This window comes from Canis lupus, chromosome 22 (assembly GCF_048164855.1).
Source record: "Canis lupus baileyi chromosome 22, mCanLup2.hap1, whole genome shotgun sequence".
NCBI lineage: Eukaryota > Metazoa > Chordata > Mammalia > Carnivora > Canidae > Canis > Canis lupus.
The window spans coordinates 44,293,262-44,311,211 of record NC_132859.1 but is presented as its reverse complement, the minus strand read 5'-3'; the positions used below and the strand labels follow the sequence as shown (position 1 = coordinate 44,311,211).

General features: G+C 49.3%; 1 protein-coding gene across 2 annotated transcripts in view; it reads right to left on the bottom strand.

Moving 5' to 3' along the window:
• The window catches only part of SCN5A (sodium voltage-gated channel alpha subunit 5), a 96,008-nt gene that overhangs the window by 15,964 nt on the left and 62,094 nt on the right, over nucleotides 1–17,950 (bottom strand). Inside the window, exons 17-21 of one of the 2 annotated variants that reach the window (XM_072793309.1) lie at nucleotides 15,619–16,056; nucleotides 14,139–14,294; nucleotides 11,241–11,361; nucleotides 10,264–10,418; nucleotides 2,490–2,663 (exon numbers count right to left, since the gene is read on the bottom strand). In XM_072793309.1, the coding sequence (XP_072649410.1) occupies nucleotides 2,490–2,663; nucleotides 10,264–10,418; nucleotides 11,241–11,361; nucleotides 14,139–14,294; nucleotides 15,619–16,056 (1,044 nt within the window). The remainder of the gene's footprint in view (nucleotides 1–2,489; nucleotides 2,664–10,263; nucleotides 10,419–11,240; nucleotides 11,362–14,138; nucleotides 14,295–15,618; nucleotides 16,057–17,950) is intronic. The other variant, XM_072793310.1, reaches the window with a different exon arrangement.

Below are 17,950 nucleotides of genomic sequence, written 5' to 3'. Positions count from 1 at the left end.
CCTTTGAAGCCTGGCCTCATCTCCTGCACCTACCTTCCCCAATCACTGTTCCAGCCACTCTGTTTTCCTTGCAGTTCCTCAAGTATGCCAGGCATGTTCCCACCACAGGACCTTTGCACTGCTCTTCCAACCTCTGTGTGGAAGGTTCTGCGGATGTATGCCTGGCTGACCCCAACTTCCTTCATATTTGCTGCAATGTCATCTCAGTGGATCCCTCCTGGCCAGCCTAGTTAAAGCTGTAATCTATACCTTCCCCTTGCCGGAGTCCTGGCCCTCCTAATTCCCTTTCGTTCTCTGCTTCCTATCCTCCCTGGCACACCTCGCCTTCTAACAGCGTACAATGCTGGCTTATTGAGTACGTTTATTGCTTGCAGTTGCCTTCCTCCATGAGGGCAGGAGTTTTAGTCTCTTTTCTTCTCTGAGATCCCCAGCATCTACAATAGTATAGTATGTACTGGAAAAATAAATGAAGGAATTCATCCTGGAAATACCCTTCTCCAGACCTTGAGGCCCAAAGACCACCCTTACCATGAAGTGAAGGGGGACAGCACGGCCAGCATCAGGAAAGCTGGATTCCAGCATCCACTTCCTTCCCCCTGACCTTGGGCACGGCCCCTGTCTGCTGGGAGCCCGGTTTCCTTCTCCATGGGCTAGCTTTCCAGTTCTGGGATGGAACAGGAAGCGGAACAGGAAGCACTGCCCGGCCTCAGCCCTGAGTTCCTCAAGGTGGCAGGTTGGTGGCCCAGGAGTGTTTGCAAATCTCTCTGCCTTCCCTGAGGGGAGTCACTCAGCAAGCTCAACTTCCCAAGAAGCTGCAGGAATCGCTGGGTGAGGGACCTCAGGGCCCTCCCACAGCCACGGGGCAGGAGGTCTCCCGGGTCCTCTCCTTCCTCTCAGGGAGGCTCTGAGGACTCCAGGCTGTAAAGCAGGTAGACCTCCCTCCCTCCCTCCCTCTCTGCCACCCTAGTACCCCTCACCCCAACATCAGCATTCTCTCCGTCACTGGGGGTGACAGAAAGAGGCCTGGACCAGAGGCCCAAGGACCCGGATCTGTGTCTCCATGCATGCCCCAGCCCAAGGAGCCTCTCCTGCCATGGCCACTGGTGGACTGGCCTCCCACTCAGGCTGAGCCCCTCCCTGGCCTCTGAGTGGGGTGTGGGGACCAAACAGAGGCCTGAACAGAGGCCTGAGCCTCTTGCACAACCACAGGAAGGACAACCCCTGCTGGTTGGTGGAGCCTGAGGCCAAGCCCAGAAGCCATGGGGTCCCTCTGAAAGCTCTTCCCAGTTTGCAGATGCTGACTCACATTCTGTTCTGCAGGACCCACCACAACCAGATGGTGAGCCCCCACCTGAGTCCTTCGTCTTTGCCTGTTCCCCCTGCCCTCAGTGAGTGCAGATCCAAGGCTGCTCTGCACTCTGGTCTCATTTTCCTCTCTGGTTCTTCTCCCACTCAACTGCACTCACCCTGCTTGGCACCCAGCAGGGTCCTGGGGCCCCGGGAGCTGTGGGGCAGAGGGCTTCCCCTCTATCTGCCAACTGGGTACTCAGAGAACATGCCACGTCCTGCCCTAGGCCTTCCTTGGGCAGGCAGGGAAGCTGTGCCAGCTGCCCCAGTGTCCACAGCAGCAACCAGTGTTCATGGCTTGCTGCCTTCTCACAGGTGCCTACCCCTCTCTCATCCTCCCCAGGGGTACCTTCTACCTGAGCCTGGAGGGTCCCCCCATTGCCTTCCCAGAATCCCTCACCAACCCTGTCCCCTCTGGCCTTGGGCTCATGTCTCCCCGGTGTAGACAGCCTCCACCATGTGTGGACACGGAGGCTCTTAACTGGCCTCCTACCTAGTGGACCTGACAGATAATTCACAACACGTGTGCCGAGTGCTGTGATACAGTCTTGCCTGCTCCCTGACTTCTGGCCATCCTGAGGGGATGGTGGGGGTGGCCCGCTCCTGCCCTGGCTCATACTCCTGCCTGGACTGTTCCTCACTCTCCTCTGTAGTGGATCGAGTCTCCGCAGAAGCTTGGGTCTCCCTTGCTCCTCTGTCTCTCAAAATTGGGGTTCTGATGGCCAGACGCAGGTTCCCTTTCTTTCTTTCTTTCTTTTTTTTAGATTTTATTCATGAGAGACAGAGAGAGGCAGAGACCTAGGCAGAGAGAGAAGCAGGGGAACCTGATGTGCGACTTGATCCCAGGACCCCAGGTTCACGACCTGAGCCAAAGGCAGATGCTCAACCACTGAGCCACCCAGGTGTCCTCAGACCCAGGTTCTTATCCCTCCCAGACTGGGAACCTTATGGGTGGCCTGGGTCTCTCCTGTGACCCGAGACTGTGGCCTCCTTCCATCTGCTCTGTGGCTTTGCTGAGTGCCTTCACGTCAGCCTGCTGGCTCTCACCTGCCTTGTCATTCTGTCCTTCTGGCCCTCTGCCTCAGCTCCTCCCCACACGGGCAACCGATCTCCCCTGGCCTCTTCCCTCTGGGCCCACTCACATCCACGATGAGGAAGTCCAGCCAGCACCAGGCATTGGTGAAGTACTTCTTAAAGCCGTAGGCCACCCACTTGAGCAGCATCTCCAGCACGAAGATGTAGGTGAACATCTTGTCGGCATACTCGAGCAGAACCTTGATGGTCTTCCGCTCCTCTAGGTAGATGTCCTCGAAGGCCTACAGATCAGGCCGGACAAGGGGGACAGGATGTCCCGACCACTGCCAACTCCACCCCTCGAGAAACTTCATTTCTAACAGCAGCCGCTGCCCAGGAGGGCAGGAGCAGGGGAGGCATGTGGCGGAGGGGCGCCTCGGAAATCACAGAGGACTAGAACATCATGCTCCCCTAGGAGCCTTGTGTTCCACGGGTGGCTCAAGAAAGGATCGCGGTGTGTGGACAACACACAATGTGTAGTGAGAACACTTCTTCCTTCACGAGGAAGAGTGAGGCTCAGTTCTGAGCTAAAACTTGCTGATCTGTGTTAACAAGGAGAGTGTGTGCAGGCTCAGCTCGGGACCTTCTGCTGAAAACCCCATAGAACCCCTCCTTTGGCTGTTTTCATTCCACTGTGCTTTTACTCTCTTTACTTTATGCAGTTCCCTACTTCTCATAGGAAACAAAACTGGTGTCCACCAAGAACAATCATTAAAGGTCTCCTTTTTACAATAAGTTTATGTAAACACACACAAACCAGTGAGAATTGATCTAAAGCAAAATTTTCAATAAATGCTGGTGATAGCAGTTTGTCAATAAGAAGTTTGGCAAAGGCACGACTAGATCTCCTGGGGATCCCAAAGCTCCTGCAACCCTCAGAATCCAGTTGTCCCAGTTCTTAAAATGCTAGAAGGTGCCTTTCTCCACCTCCTCGTATCTGCCTCAACCTGAATTCCTGAGCCAATGGAGGAACTCTGCAGGCTCCCCAGTGCCCTCTTGTAGCTCCTGTCCTGATCTGTACCCGTATCTCTCAAGCCACCTCTCCCCGCCCACCGTGTGCTCGGAGGCTCCCCATCTAGGCAACTGAACACGTCACTGGGGGCCCCAGGGAGTCGCCTCTGCCTGTCACTATGGGCCTCCCTGGCAGCCCGTAGGGCCCATGTGAGCCATGGGGACCCCAGTGGCCAGTACTGTCAGCCTTGGTGTGCACTGCCTAGGCATACATATGGCTAATCCAGTCAGTGTAGACAGCATGGCAGGATGATTCAGGTCCTAAAATGGACTCTTGGAGTTGTTCAAGACAAAAAGTAGGTGTTTTTTTTTTCTGATTATAAAAATGTGTGCTTCCTACAAAAAATTAAATAATAAAGAAATGATAAAAAAGAACAGAACACACCTCCGATTTCATGACATTATAGTAACCACTGCCAACATTTAAGTGGAGATTCTTTTTGACACTGTTTCTGTGTGTGTATGAGTACACAATTCTCTAAGGTATACTAAATAATTTGCTTTTAAATTTCTTTTCCACTAAACAATCTTTTGTGAGTGTTTATCTACTCTACAATGTGAATGCACACAGTAATGTTCTTTTAAAAGGCTGCACGATATTTTATTATTTGCATATACTCTTGTGTATTTAGCCAAAGCACCTATTAACGAACATTTCAGTTGTTTTCAATTTATCACTGGTAGAAACAACACTGCAGTGAACAATGTGTCTGATTATCTGTTCAGGATAAATTTCTAGAATTGGGGTGCCAGGTCAAAGGTGCACTTTGGGTACAGACTGGGTACAGGATCTCCAGCAGGGGACATCCACAGACACTTCCACCATAGTGCATGAAGTTGGCTCTTTCCTCACCACTCTCCCGATGGTGGTGGGGTCTCTCCTCCATCACTTTTCCTAGACTAAGAATGAAAGTTGTATTGTGTTACATTTTAACTTATTTTATTACTAGTAATGCTGACATCATTTCTTTGGATATTTGCAATGTTCCTTTTGCAAATTGTCTGTTCATATCCTTAGTCTAATTTTTTTTTTTAGTTGAGTGCCTGATCTATTCAGCGACATGAACTCTTTGTTTTACATACTCCACCCTAGTTGTGTGCCTTGTAAATCTTGTTTACTGTTCTCATGGACAGATGAGTGGATAAAGAAGATGTGGTATGTATATATAATGGAATACTACCCAGCCATCAAAAAGAATGAAACCTTGCCATTTGCAATGATGTGGATAGAGCTCAAGGGTATTATGCTAAGTGAGATCAGTCAGTCAAATGAAGACAAATACTATATGATTTCACTTACTTGTGGAATTTAAGAAACAAAACAGATGAACATGTAGAGAAAAAAAAGAGAGGCGAACCAGAAAAGATTCTTAACTATAAAGAACTGAAGGTTGCTGAAGGGAGGTGGGTGTGGGGATGGGCCAAATAGGTGATGGATATTAATAAGGGCACTTGTGTTGACCACTGGGTGTTCTATGTAAGTGATGAATCACTAAATTCTACTCCTGAAACTAATATTACACTGTATGTTAAATAACTGGAATTTAAATAAAAGCTTGGAAAAGAAAAAAATTAAATAAATTCAACCTATAAAAATAATTTTTAATTTTGTTTACCATACTTTAGTTCCACACTTTATTTTCACTTATTATTATATCATTTAATGTAATTATATCATTTATTATCATTTTCATTTAGTAGAACCTTCAGTGTCACATTAAGAAAGCCCCTACCTAGTCTAAGGCTGGTGGAAAATATGACACTTCTTCTCTTCTTTTACTTTCTTTTGAACTTTCTGGCTTCATATTTTACATTACAATTTTAAAAATCCAATATATGTTGGTAAAGAGCAAATATCTATTTTAATATGTTTTTCAGAGTGCTTGTCACTGTTACTTTATTAAAGAACCCACTTCAAATCCGTAGATTAGAAGTCAATTTTATCACATAAACTACATTTCTATACTTGTTTAAATCTACTGAACCTCTCTGTGTGCTTTTACTTCTTGCTGTCTATTCCTGAATTAGTATCATACGAATTTTCCTGGCCATTTTTAGTAATTTTCAAAATAAAATTTAGTAATTTTTGTCAAATTCCCTTTAAAAATGTTGCAAATTTATTGTTATTATGTTGAATTTATTAACTGCATTAGGATCTAATCTGGAGTCTTCCTACCCAAGACCAGAGTATACTTATAGTATATTTTTTGATTGGTCTTCTTTTATACTGCCTAGCAAAGTTTTAGAGTTTTCTTCATGTACCTTTTATTTCCAGTTATTTTATGCTTACAATGTCTGGCAAATAAGGACAATTCCAGAAACGTTACTTATGACTAAATGGTTTCTGTTGGTATAAAACAACCACAGCAACAATTCTTTCGGTATTTATTTTATAACTGGCTACATAATATTTTTAATAGGTTTAAAAATTTTTGTAGCAATTATTATCTACCATTAATGCTATAGTTCTATTTATTTCTATTATTTTAACTGATTTTATACTTCACTCTATTAACTTCAGTTCTTCTATTTTCCAGTTTTTATTTTGTATCTTCACTTTTCTTGATTAATTGCACTGGCCAGTACTTAAAGATTATTATTCAATAATGGAACAACAGCTAAAAAGTAGTGAAATTATCCTTTTCTTACTCCTGACTTTTATATAAATGTTTCAAGTGTTTTACTACTAATGATGATAATAGAAATTAATTTGAGAATATATTTTTCACCAAATTAAGGAAATGTATTTTATTTCTATTCTTACTAGAGTTTTAGAAATCAGGCATTCATTGAGATAACTATATGGTTTTTCATCGCTGTTCTAGTCATATAAATAGATTTCCTAGTATGGCATCATTCTACCATTTTAGAACAGACCTGGTTATGACTTATTCAATTTTTAAAATATATTGCTTGTTCATATTTGCACGTATTTCAGGATTTTTGTGACACTATTAATAAGAATGGAGTATTAAATGTTTTATTTATTTATTCATGAGAGTCACACAGAGAGAGGCAGAACATAGGCAGAGGGAGAAGCAAGCTCCCCTCAGGGAGCCTGATGACGGACTCGATCCCAGGACCCTGGGATCATGCCCGGAGCCAAAGGCAGACACTCAACCACTGAGCCACCCAGGCATCCCAAGAATGGAGTATTAAAACTGATCTATGGTTTTCCTGTTGATATACTTGAGGTTTTAAAAATCAGCATTATTTAGCTTGCATAAAAAGGATGTGTAGACTTTCCATCTTTCTTCATACATTAGAACATTTAAACAGGATTGCAATTATTTTCTTGTTTGAGAATGCAAAAGAACCCACCCTTGGAGATGTGAGAGATTAGCTAATCTAATTAGCTACTGATTTATCTATTTTACTGTTAATTTTTCAAGGAATCAGCTTTGGAATTTCATATCAGTTTATATCAGTTTTATTATTTATTTTCTAATTGATTGATCTGTTTTTAAATTTTATTTTTTCCTTGTCTTTAAGATTATTTTGTTGTTATATTTATAATTTCTTGAGTTAACTAATTAATTTACATTCTTTTTAGTTAATAATAAAAGTGTTTAAGTCTATGATTTTTTTTTTTTTTAAGTAGGCTCCATGTCCAGTGTGGGTCCTAATGTGGGGCTTGAATTCATGACCCTGAAATCAAGAGTTGGGCAGAGATCAAGAGTGAAAAGCTTAACTGACTGAGCCACCCAGGCACCCCTATGTATTTTCCTCTTATTTCAGCTGTGGCTGCATCCTATAAGCAGTACTCTCGATATTATTATTTTCTAGTTTTTTTTTTAATCCCTCCAGCCAGTTTTTTTTCTCTACCTCTAATTTTCTTTTATTTTTCTAGATCTCAGGTGGATAGAATTGGTTGAATCATAATCTTTGATTTACAACACACGATCTTTGGTCCATGAGTCATCTTTGGTCCATGAGTAGCCTTTGGATTTTATTTATTTGCTTACTTTTTAATATAATGAACACCCATGAACCTACCACCAAACTATTTTGTTTGATCCAGAGTTTAAGAATTACTTTTACACTTCTAAGGATTGTTTTTTAATCTTTCTATTTTTGTTATATCTAACAGTTTCCTTATCTATAAAATACACTTAATAATAGTACTTAATTAAGTACTCAGTACAACTCAACACAATAGTTATTGTGAGACTCAAATGAATTAATCTTTGTAAAATGGTTACAACAGGGTCTGGCACATGGTGGGTGCTATTTTAAATGTTACTGCTTTCATTATTATTAGGCTAGATCAAATTTGTTAACTATATACATACTTTTAGATCTCTCATTGTCTTCTTTTTTTAAAAGATTTTATTTATTTATTTATTTGACAGAGAGAGAGAGCACAAGCAGGGGGAGTGGCAGCCAGAGGGAGAGGGGGAAGCAGACTCCCCCTCAGAGCAGGGAGCTAGATGTGGGACTTGATCCTAGGGCCCTGGGATCATGACTGGAGCAGAAGGCAGACCCTTAACCGACTGAGCCACCCAGCTGCCCTTTTGTTGTCTTTATCTATGTGCTTTGTCAAGAACTAATAGAAGCGTGGTAAAATCTCCCTGTACTATTGCACTGTTGCCACTTTTTTTCTTGTTTTCTTTTGGTTTTTGTTTGATATAAGTGCTATGCAATCCCAAGCAAAAATATAATAGTTTTATTTTTATTATGGCTTAGACCCACCTTATTTTATCTTGAGCTTCTTATGCTGAATTCAACCTTGTTTAATGTTAACAAACAAAAACACTTTGATTTTGGGGATCCCTGGGTGGCTCAGTGGTTTAGCACCCGCCTTCAGCCCAGGTCATTATCCTGGAGTCCCGGGATCGAGTCCCACATCAGGCTCCCTGCATGGAGCCTACTTCTCCCTTTGCCTGTGTCTCTGCCTCTCTCTCTCTCTGTCTCTCATGAATAAATAAATAAAATCTTAAAAAAAAAGAACACTGATTTTTGTTGTCATTGTTTGCACTTGCCTGATATATCTTATCATTTTACTTTTAATATTTCTGAGGGACACTGTCTTGGTTTGTCATTTAAGAGCACAAAGGTGAAGTTTAAAAAAAAAATCCATCCAGAGTCCTTTCCTTTGAAAATATGAATTTTATCCAGTTACCATTATTATTAAAACACATGTTAGCTTTTGCCTCTGCCATATTATTTTCTGTTTCCTGGTTTAATGTTTCCTTGTTCCTTCTTTTTTCTCTTCTCTTTTGCTGTAAGAGCTCTGTTTTCTTTAAAAGAAAATCCCCTTCAACGATTTGGAAGGGATATATAGTTTGCTTTCTGTTAAACAAGTTTATAACTTTAAATAACACATTCAGAATTCTTTTTCTCAATATATCATCGACGTGGTTTTTTTTAAAACCGTGCTTGGCTGTCTACCCTGATTAGATTCACCATTTGCTTGCCAAAACTCCTCCTCACTTATGCCAGGCTGAGTTTTTCCTCCACAGCTCAGACTACATGGCTCTGGCTGCCCTTGTTTGTGGCTGTTTAAAAACAAAACTCGTTAACATATTGTCAAATCATCCTTCTCTGAAGCCTACAGAGATTTGGCTCTTGCTGCCAATGGTAAAACAGCATGCAGCCTGCAAGTCATGGCTCCAGGCCCACTCTGGAACAGAGGAGGGCAGTACAGGATGGGGTGGGAGGCCCAGAGATCTAGGAGTGACAATCATGGTGCCTCCCCATGGCCTGCCCCCCAGGAGGCAGCACATAGCCTTGGGTCAAAGTGCCCTTCTCTCTTGCTCCATAGTTCAAAGGATTCCCTGGTAGTTGTTCAAACATGGGGTTCTCACCTCCTCAACAATGTTAAGTGCTTGCTTCCCCAGGTCAGGAAAATTGTGATCTCTCCTGGCTTCTTGGCTACCCATCTCCCTGTTCACCAGCATCTTCTAGAACCCTCTCCAGGGCTGTCCCATCTCTTCCTAAGAGGACTCTTGAGAGATCAGAAGAGGGTGCTTGGGAGCCACATGGGGCATTCCTGGAGGGCCTCCCTGTTCCTCCTGGTCTCAGGAAACCTCTTTGTCTTCCATAGTTTAGCTTCACCTGCTATCTCCAGGGAGTCTTCCTGATTGCTTTGGTTCCCCTGACCTGCTGGTCATTTGCTCCACTCCTATTCAGTTTTCTCTCCTGACCTGATCTCTATCTCAAAACTATGGAATCTGATTTCAACTAGACTCTGAGTTGCTGAGGCTGAGGCTGGGGTCTCCTCCTCCTGTTGCTCCTCATGGCTCACAGGACTAGATACAAGGCGAACTGAGGAAAGATCTATTGACCAAATGGAAGGTCAAGACAAAGGACCTGATGCCTGGGTTTAAATGCCACATCTGCTGCTTGTGAGTGGTGGGACCTTAGGCAGGTTACCTCATGTTTCCACAAAGGGCCATTGTTGGGATCAAATGTGACAATGTGTGAACTACATAGCATGGCCTCTAGCCCTGGAACACCAGAAAAAGTGGAGCTACCAGTGCAATCTCAGCCAGCATTGGTAACTGCATTGAAATGGCCTAATGGAGCTATGTGCAGGTGGGTGTGTCACCAGAGCATGGGGGCAGAAGGCTGGTGACTTGCGACCTATGCCAGCTGTACACTGTGAATGTGAAATCATTCCCCTTTGGTGGAACACAGGGGCCTGCCCGATGACCTCTGTATGTGTGTGGTGTTGTCATTTTGTGAGCTGACTCCTGTTCTGGGGGCCAGGGGAAGCACATCTTCAGCAGAGGCTCTGCCCCAGTTTCTGGCCTGGCTCTCCAGCTGGAGACTTCCGTTCCCTGCCCTCCCCCCTTCTCCATCCCTCTCCCTGCATCCCCAGGAGGATACCAGTGCTCCACTGCTGAGCAGGATCATGAAGATGATGAACGTCTCAAACCAGCTGTGCTCCACGATGCGGTAGCAGGTCTTGCGCAGTCGCCACCAGACCTTCCCTGGGGCCTGTGTGGTATCCACGGCGCAGCAAGGACAGCGCCGGACACAGCCTGTCGGGGAAGGGAGGTGGGGTCAGGCCCAGGTCAGGGCCTGCATATGACTACATCTGATCGCAAAATGTTGGATGGTGGAAGGGGTGACTGAGAAAGCAGTTATGAACAGGGTGACATGGTGGGCAGGCGTGGTGGGACAGTGGGGAACACCAATGGTGCTGTCCTCAGGGACCCACGCCCAGCAGGAACTCCATGGAAAAGCCAGACGGACTAGGCACCCAGGGCAAAGGGCCTGGGAGATCTGAGCAGAGGGAAGGCTGGGGCTGGGATGGGCTCCAGTTTCTCCTCTGCTCATCTGGGAAACTCTCCCCCTGGGGGAATATTCTAGAACCCCTGGGGTACTCTGTTTCTGGGTCTTCTCCATGTTTGCAGTTTTTAAGCCTTGAGAATGGCAACCCCCTCACTGGTAGCCATGTGGAGGGCAAACTCTCATTTTACCCCCAGCTGCCTTCTGAATATACCACCGATTCATAAAAGCTACAGATACTGATGACCAACATGGTCACATGTCACACCCATGAGCATTTACAGAAAAGGCTAGGCTCTGTGCCAGGGGCACAGATGAAGAGGATGAAGTCCCTGCTGCTGAGGGGGGCATCACTCTACCAATGTGGGGTCATGGGTCTTCAGTACAGCTGACCCACAGCCACCCAGATTGGCACTCCACAGGCAGGCTTGTCATTAGGTCCTGGGTGGAAGGAGGGGCCCCAGGGTCACAAGGAATGGGGAGGGATGCAAGTATTGGGGTCAGAGTGGGGTCCAATATGGCCTTGGGCCCCAAGGAGCTGCTGGGTCTTCTGCCCCTCTGGGGCTGTGTACCTTCAGTGAAGCAGTCCTCTGGATCCTTGACATCCTCACCCAGGTCAGGGATCTGCTCCAGGAGGTCTGCTGTGTTGGTCATGTCTGCCGTGCTCCCCTCCGAGTAACTGTCCTCGGGAGCCTGTGGACAGGGCCGTGGGGTGGGGTGGGTGAGGGCCATGTGGAAGCTTGCAGCCTTCAGCCCAGAGTCTGGGGCAGTCAGGGGCTCCCTGAGGGGAGGTGCTCAGACTACTTTCCATTGCATAACCTGGAAATCTGAGCCCAGTGTGGGTGGGCGGGAACCTGCCCTGGGGTTGAACTGAGGCTGGACCTCAGGGGCTCCTGAGTCTGTGGTTCTGGTCTGCTGGAGTCTAGGATGGGGTACAGCGGGGATGGGGAATGCATCCAACTGAGAACAGACAGACTTGGGCAGCAACATGGACTCACACTTGGAAAGGACTCACGGTGGTAGCTTGGCGCACACGGAGGAGACAGGCATGCCACACCCAGAACAGAATCAACCAGGACCACAGGCACATACAGGTGTGAGGTCAGATGTGCAGAGCACAGGCCAGCAACCCAGCCTACACTTCTCACCCAACTCATGAATGCTGGTGTGATGGGCAGAGTCTGCAGTAAAAGCAAGAAGGTATCGGAGACTTCTCTGCCTGGCCACACAGGGTTCTCGAACCCTGACCTTGCATAATCTGATTCTAGAGAGGCATGTGCATACGGTATGCCCTTGTGAGTGTCTATGTCTGTCAGGTGTGGGTGACAGCATCGGCGGGGGTGCAGCAGTGCTCACTGTGGGTGCTTTGTCCCGTTCCTCCTGTTATGCCATTGCACTGTGAACGCAGGCTGCTGAGCTGGCCCCTTCTCCAGAACAGTCTATAGCCGGGGAGTGGCTGTCCCTGGTAATGGCTTGGGGGTTACAACCCAAGCCAGGGGTGACTGACACCCAGTGTTGCACTGACATGGGAAGACACAAGGCCAGCCTCTTGCCTCGGGGTGGGGCAATGCCATGTGGAGCTCATGCTCCAGGGCTCCCCACTGGACCAGGCTGAAACCCGAATTCGGTACCTGGCCTTCCGAAGCTTCTTTGTCGGCCTCATCCTGCTTCTCCCACCTCCCTATCAGCTTCTCCAAGGGCACTCCCTCCGTAAGTCATTTGCACAGGCAGCCTGTCTTAGGCTCTGTTTCTAGGAGCCCACTCTGCAGACGGGCAAGGCAGGGGCTTCTGAGAAGGAAGGGGAGGCTTCAGTGGTCTTGGATCCCGTCCATGCCACCAGCTAAGTGGGGATGCCCGTGTCGCTCTGTCTCAGGCTCCACTTGGAGATGAGCTGGTTTGAGTCCCCGGGCCTGCCTCTGCTCCTGAAGCTGTCTTCTTTTCCCTTCCTTCCATGACTCACTCTGCTGTTATCTAAAAGTCCCCTTTAGTTTTGGTGTTTGTGATGGGGAAGGGCTGGACGCTGTGGGGAGAGTTGAGGGGGCTCCCGGGTATAGGATAGAGCCTTAGACCTTTCGGGGTCCCTGTGGCTTTGAAGCCTTCATCCTTCTGCCCACAGCTTCACTGGGCAGCTGAGCTGGAAAAGGGATGAGCCAGAGGAGGTCTCTGTGCTTTTCAGACACTGGAGCTGCATAAAGTACCCAGCGCAGCGGGTGGGAGGTAAGTTCTCAGGATCCCGCTGCAGGTGAGAGGAGGGGTCTTTTTCTCAGGAATATTCAGCCCATCTCTCTCTCCCTTTGATGGGTCCCACCACGAACAGATTTGAGGAGAGGAAGAAGTTTCATCATGCCAGTACGAAAGCCCCTTCTCTCTGTGATCTGTGCCCCTCCTGCATCTTCCTGTTCCCATGTGCCTTTGTGTGCCAGACCCTCCAGCAGAGAGGTGTGAGCTGCCCCGTTGGGATGAAGACTCCAGCAGACGCTCATGCTCCAAAGCTGATCATGATCCCAAAGCCTCCCATAAGCCCCTCCATGAAAGGGACAAGGCAGCACGTGCAACGTTCCGTTGGAGGGAGCCACAACCGCGGGACCGAGGACCACGGACACTGTCTCTGAACACTTGACCTCACCTTCCACAGTGCTTGGTGTGAGCGGGGATGGGTGTGCAGGGTGGGGGCCTGGTAAACACACCACAGTCCTTTATTCAGGGGTTGTGGACACAAATGCTTACGGGGTGGAATGCTTGTAGGTAGTGGAATGAAGTTAGGCAAGTGGGGTCTGGGGCAAACCAGAGAGCTCCAGCTCATCCGTCAAGGAGGCGGTTATCACTTGTCTCCAGCAGGGTGGCTCTTCTTCCAATGTTTTTTCATTTTTTTCCACTTTTTTCTACATTTCAGAAATGCAGATTTGTTTTTACTTTGGCTTTTTGGTTTTTTGGTTTTTGTTTTCGTCTTTTTATATAAAAGCTACTGGATTTTAAATGTTGGTAGTAAATTGAAATTAAAACCCTTCTGTGGCCAGAACAAAACTCTACACTAGGCCTTCCGTTTGCAGCCTCTGCTTTAGTCAAGGAGAGAAGCAGCTGGTCGCCAGTGTGCCAGGAACTTGTTCTCAGCAACCCCCCGAAAGTCCCCTGGGATGGGGTAATTCACAGGACAAACATTTGCCAAAGAGGACCAAAGCACGGGGACTGAGTGAGGTGGGGTGAACACATGAAGGTGTAGGGTTAGTCCTGCGTCAGGTGTCTGAGCTGGCTGCTTCCAGAATTTCCCAGAAGCTCTGGGCCCCACCCCATCCCTCCCCTGCCAGGACAGGGCTGCCCATGCTCCCCTCTGCCAATGGGTCTCCCACACTGCGTGTGACAGTGGCTACAGCTCCCCCAGCAGGTGCAGGTGTAAGCCAGGACCTCTCATGGCCTGGCTCCAGTCCAAGTGGCAGCGCCATGCCGGCTTCAGGAACAAAGATGTGGGTTACCTCACTGCACCCTGGGGCCGGGGGCTCCACCTTCCGCTGCTGCCGCCAGTCTGCCTGAGCCACACTGGCCTCGGAGGAGGCAGTCTCTGACACCTGGCTCCAGGCCCCCCGCTCTGGGACGGCCTCTGGGCTGCCGGAAACAGGCTGGGATTCCTGCTGAAGAGACCCCAGCCCATGAGTGACCCAGCCAGAGTGTTTCCAGGGTCCCCCATATGCAACTGGAACATGGTCTCCTGCCCTCTTCATGGGGCCTCATGTCACTGAAGATCTCTCCCTCAAGGGCCCGGAGTGGGCAGCTGGGAGGCTTCCAGAAGATCCAGGCAGACAGCTCCGGGTCAACCTGGCTTCAATCTCCCCCTCCTCCCACTCCCTGGAAGGGTGCAGCTGGGCTGCAATGCCCACTGTCCAAATGCTGGCAACTCCACTCAGGAGTGACATACCGACATCCCCATGAGCTCCCATGGCTTGCCACGTGTATCCCCCCTCCCCACCCACATACACACACACACACACACACACACACACACACACACACACAGGCCCCAGGGAGCCAGAGTCAACAGGCTCAGGAGAAAGAAAGGGGATGAAAAGGGAGCATCCTAGAGATAATTGGTAGCTGTGGTCATGGCAATGCCAGTCCTCCCCTCCCCCAACATACACCATCACTGTCCCACAGCCTGACTCAAGGGGTGGGTGGAAGCTGGCCTCTGGGACCACCAGGAGGCACAGAGATGTGGAAGCAAGCCTGGAACCTCAGTTCTAATTCCACACACGGGCGGGGGCGGGGGGGCGGCAGTTGCTCTTCACAGCAAACCTGCCCAGTACACGGCCCAGAGGAAGTAGCCAGGACGGGCCCAACCACACAGAGAACCACTCACTGTTTGACCTAAAGACCTAAGGAGGAGCCATTTGAGCCTGGCTCGGGCCACAGGAAAACAGAGGGGGTGGGGGGGGGGCACTGTCTCTTTTGTCCAGACTCTGGTCCTAAGTGTTAAAAATAACAGGTTGGGAGATAAGATAGTGCTGTCTCTGACACCTGCCATCTTAGGGATGCTTATTTTTAAATCTCAGAGTTAGCCCTGGGCCTGGGAGGAGGGGAAAGGGCAGTCAGGAGGTCAGGAGACTGCACTCCTCCCTCACCAAGACATTCCACCTTGTTAGTCCTGGAGGGGGACAATGGTGGGCGGGGACCAGGAGTGCTGGCTCTGTCATAGGGGTGTAGGGCACTTCTAGCAAGTTTCTCTCTTGCCACACCTAGTTCCCCTTTCTGTACAATTAGCTGCTCGTGGCTGGCATCAGATCAATGATGGACAATAGTCCATTCCGAGGTCCTCTCTGGGTCAGGTTGGGAAAACAGGGTTGGCACCCCTCGGTGAGGCTGCCTCTACCTCCACCCTACTCCTGGAGCAGTCTGGCAGGGGCTGGGACCCCTGGAGAGCACAGCCCCGGGCCCTGCATATATGCGTTGGGGGGCACTCACCTGCTTGCTGGACTCTTCCTCTGTGCCCAGGCTATTCTCTTCATCCTCCTCTTGGTCGTCCGTGTCTGACTCAGCCATGGCAATGGGCACACACACAGGTTCTGTATCCCCAGGGGTGCCCTGGCCTGGCTGCTTGTCTTCCTCAAATCGTGTCTCCTTACGGGCAGGAGGCACCTTCTGTGACTCCGGGGGTGGTGGGGAGCTGGATGTGGCCATGCAGCCGGGCAGCTGGCCATGGGCAGCGAGGGCCGTAGGCTTTGGAGGCCGCTGTAGGAGTCCACAGCAGAAGTCCCAGGTGGTCCGCTTGAGGAAGCGCAGGCCACGCTGGATGCGTGCCAGGGCCAGCTGGAGGTTGTTCATCTCCCCGTCGTCGTCAGGGGCTGTGAGGTTGTCTGCACTGAAGGAGCTGAGCAGCAAAGCCAGGAAGAGGTTCAAGACCTGTGGAGGCAATGGATCAGGCTTGTCAGGCAACTGAGTCCCGGGGACCTTAAGGATCGGTGATGGCCAACAGCTCTAGGGTCAAACCACTGGGCCCTCGTCCTAAATCTTAATTCTCTTGAATCTAGTGCATTTGGCTATAAAACAAAAGATAATAAATTCTCATCCCTTTACCCAAGTGCTCAGATACAGTTTGGGTTGAGGGCATTTGGCCGCATGGCCCCAGATCCCTTGGGTCTTGGCCCAGGGTCCATGGGAGAACCATGGGTTCATCCAGTGATGAAGCCTGCAGATGGGCTCTTGCTGCCTTAGGAGTAGTGGAGGACAGTGGGCTGCTCCCCAGGAAGTGGGATCCAATCTGGGATCACCAGGGACAAAACAGAACCCCACCCAGAAACAATCCAGAGCTCCTGGGGGCTTTCCTGGGAAAGGGCCTTTACATCTGTTGGTGAAGGAGGGGGTAGTGGTGGGTCTCTGAGCTGGCTCAGTACTTGGACATCAAGGGCTCCTGCTGTGGAGTACACTCTACCTGTGTTCCCAGGTGTGACTATGCTTTCCAGGTGAGGGACATGGAGGACAGAGCCGGGAAGGGGCAATGGCAGGAGAAGAAAGGCACAGGCATCTGGGACTGTAACTACAAGGTCAGGACACAGAGAGGTGGCTGGCTAGGTGGTGACGGGTGCTTGGATGGGTGCTAGGTACGGGACCAGACACTGGGGATGGGGTGGAGGCACTTACGGCTGGAGCTGGGGGAGGGGCTGAGGTTGTGGGGTGCCAGAGGGACAGTACTTCACTCAGGTGACTTATCAGGGCTAAGGACTGAAGACTCCCTTAAGTGAGGTGTGCAAAACCCATCTCTCTTGGCATGGTTCTGGACGCCTCCACCCCTGTGTTGTTAAACCATCCTGCCAGTGTAAAACTTTAGCTTTTGTGAATAAAGAGACCTTCAGCTGAATGACAGAAGAGTGGCCTTGTGTTCATTTCCCAGCCTCAGGGAGGGCAAATGGAAGTGACGGTGGGCTTGTTCCCACACATGGGTCAGACTGGCTCCTGAGGCTGACAGGCCAGAGACACCGCCTCCCCACCTTGGGCTTTATGTCTTCTCCCAGACACCCCCAAAAGAAGGTTCCCTTGAATGGGGGACCTTTACGGCAGGGAGGTATGTGAAGGTGGGTGTGTGGTTCTCTAGGCCCCTCTTCGGCTTGTCACAAGCCCCTAAGACACGCTTCATGCCTGTCAAGGACCTAGGGACGAGAATTCTGAAGGAAGCAGTGGCGAGGCTGGAGCGCCAAGAGTCAGAAACACGCCTTTGCTTTAAGAAGCAATGCACATTCACAAGGACAGAATGGCAGGTAAAGAAGCAGGGGCTGGCATTCCAAACGGGGAGACGATCACATTTGACACCCGGCAGCCTTTTTAATGTCATCCCTGGGGGGTAGGGCACTTGATGTGATTCAGGGCTGCTGTCTACACTGACCTCTGGCGCGGTTCCTGGACTGCCTCCACTCCCAGCTGCCTACCCTGAATCCTCTGCCCTCACCCGTGCCTCACCTCCAGGTATCTAGGGCCCAGGCTAGAGGAGGTGGGTGTCTGGGCAGCCCCAACCACCCCCACAAGAATGCCAGGTCCTCCCTTGTTGCTGCTTCTGAGGTTTGGCTTCTTCCAGTGCTTTCCCCGTCAATCATGCTGCTGCTCCCCAGCCCCTGCCTGATCATGACTTCCCATTTCAATGGCAATCTTGCTTCCACCCACGCCCGGCAGCGGCCCAATTCCTGAGGCGACCAGGGAGGGGGCTGCGTGGGCTGCGTTAGCTTCCCTCCTCCAGCAGCCTCTAATCTTCTCATCCCCAAGCAGATCCGCTAAGAAATCGCAGGGCTGTGTGCATGAGGGCAGC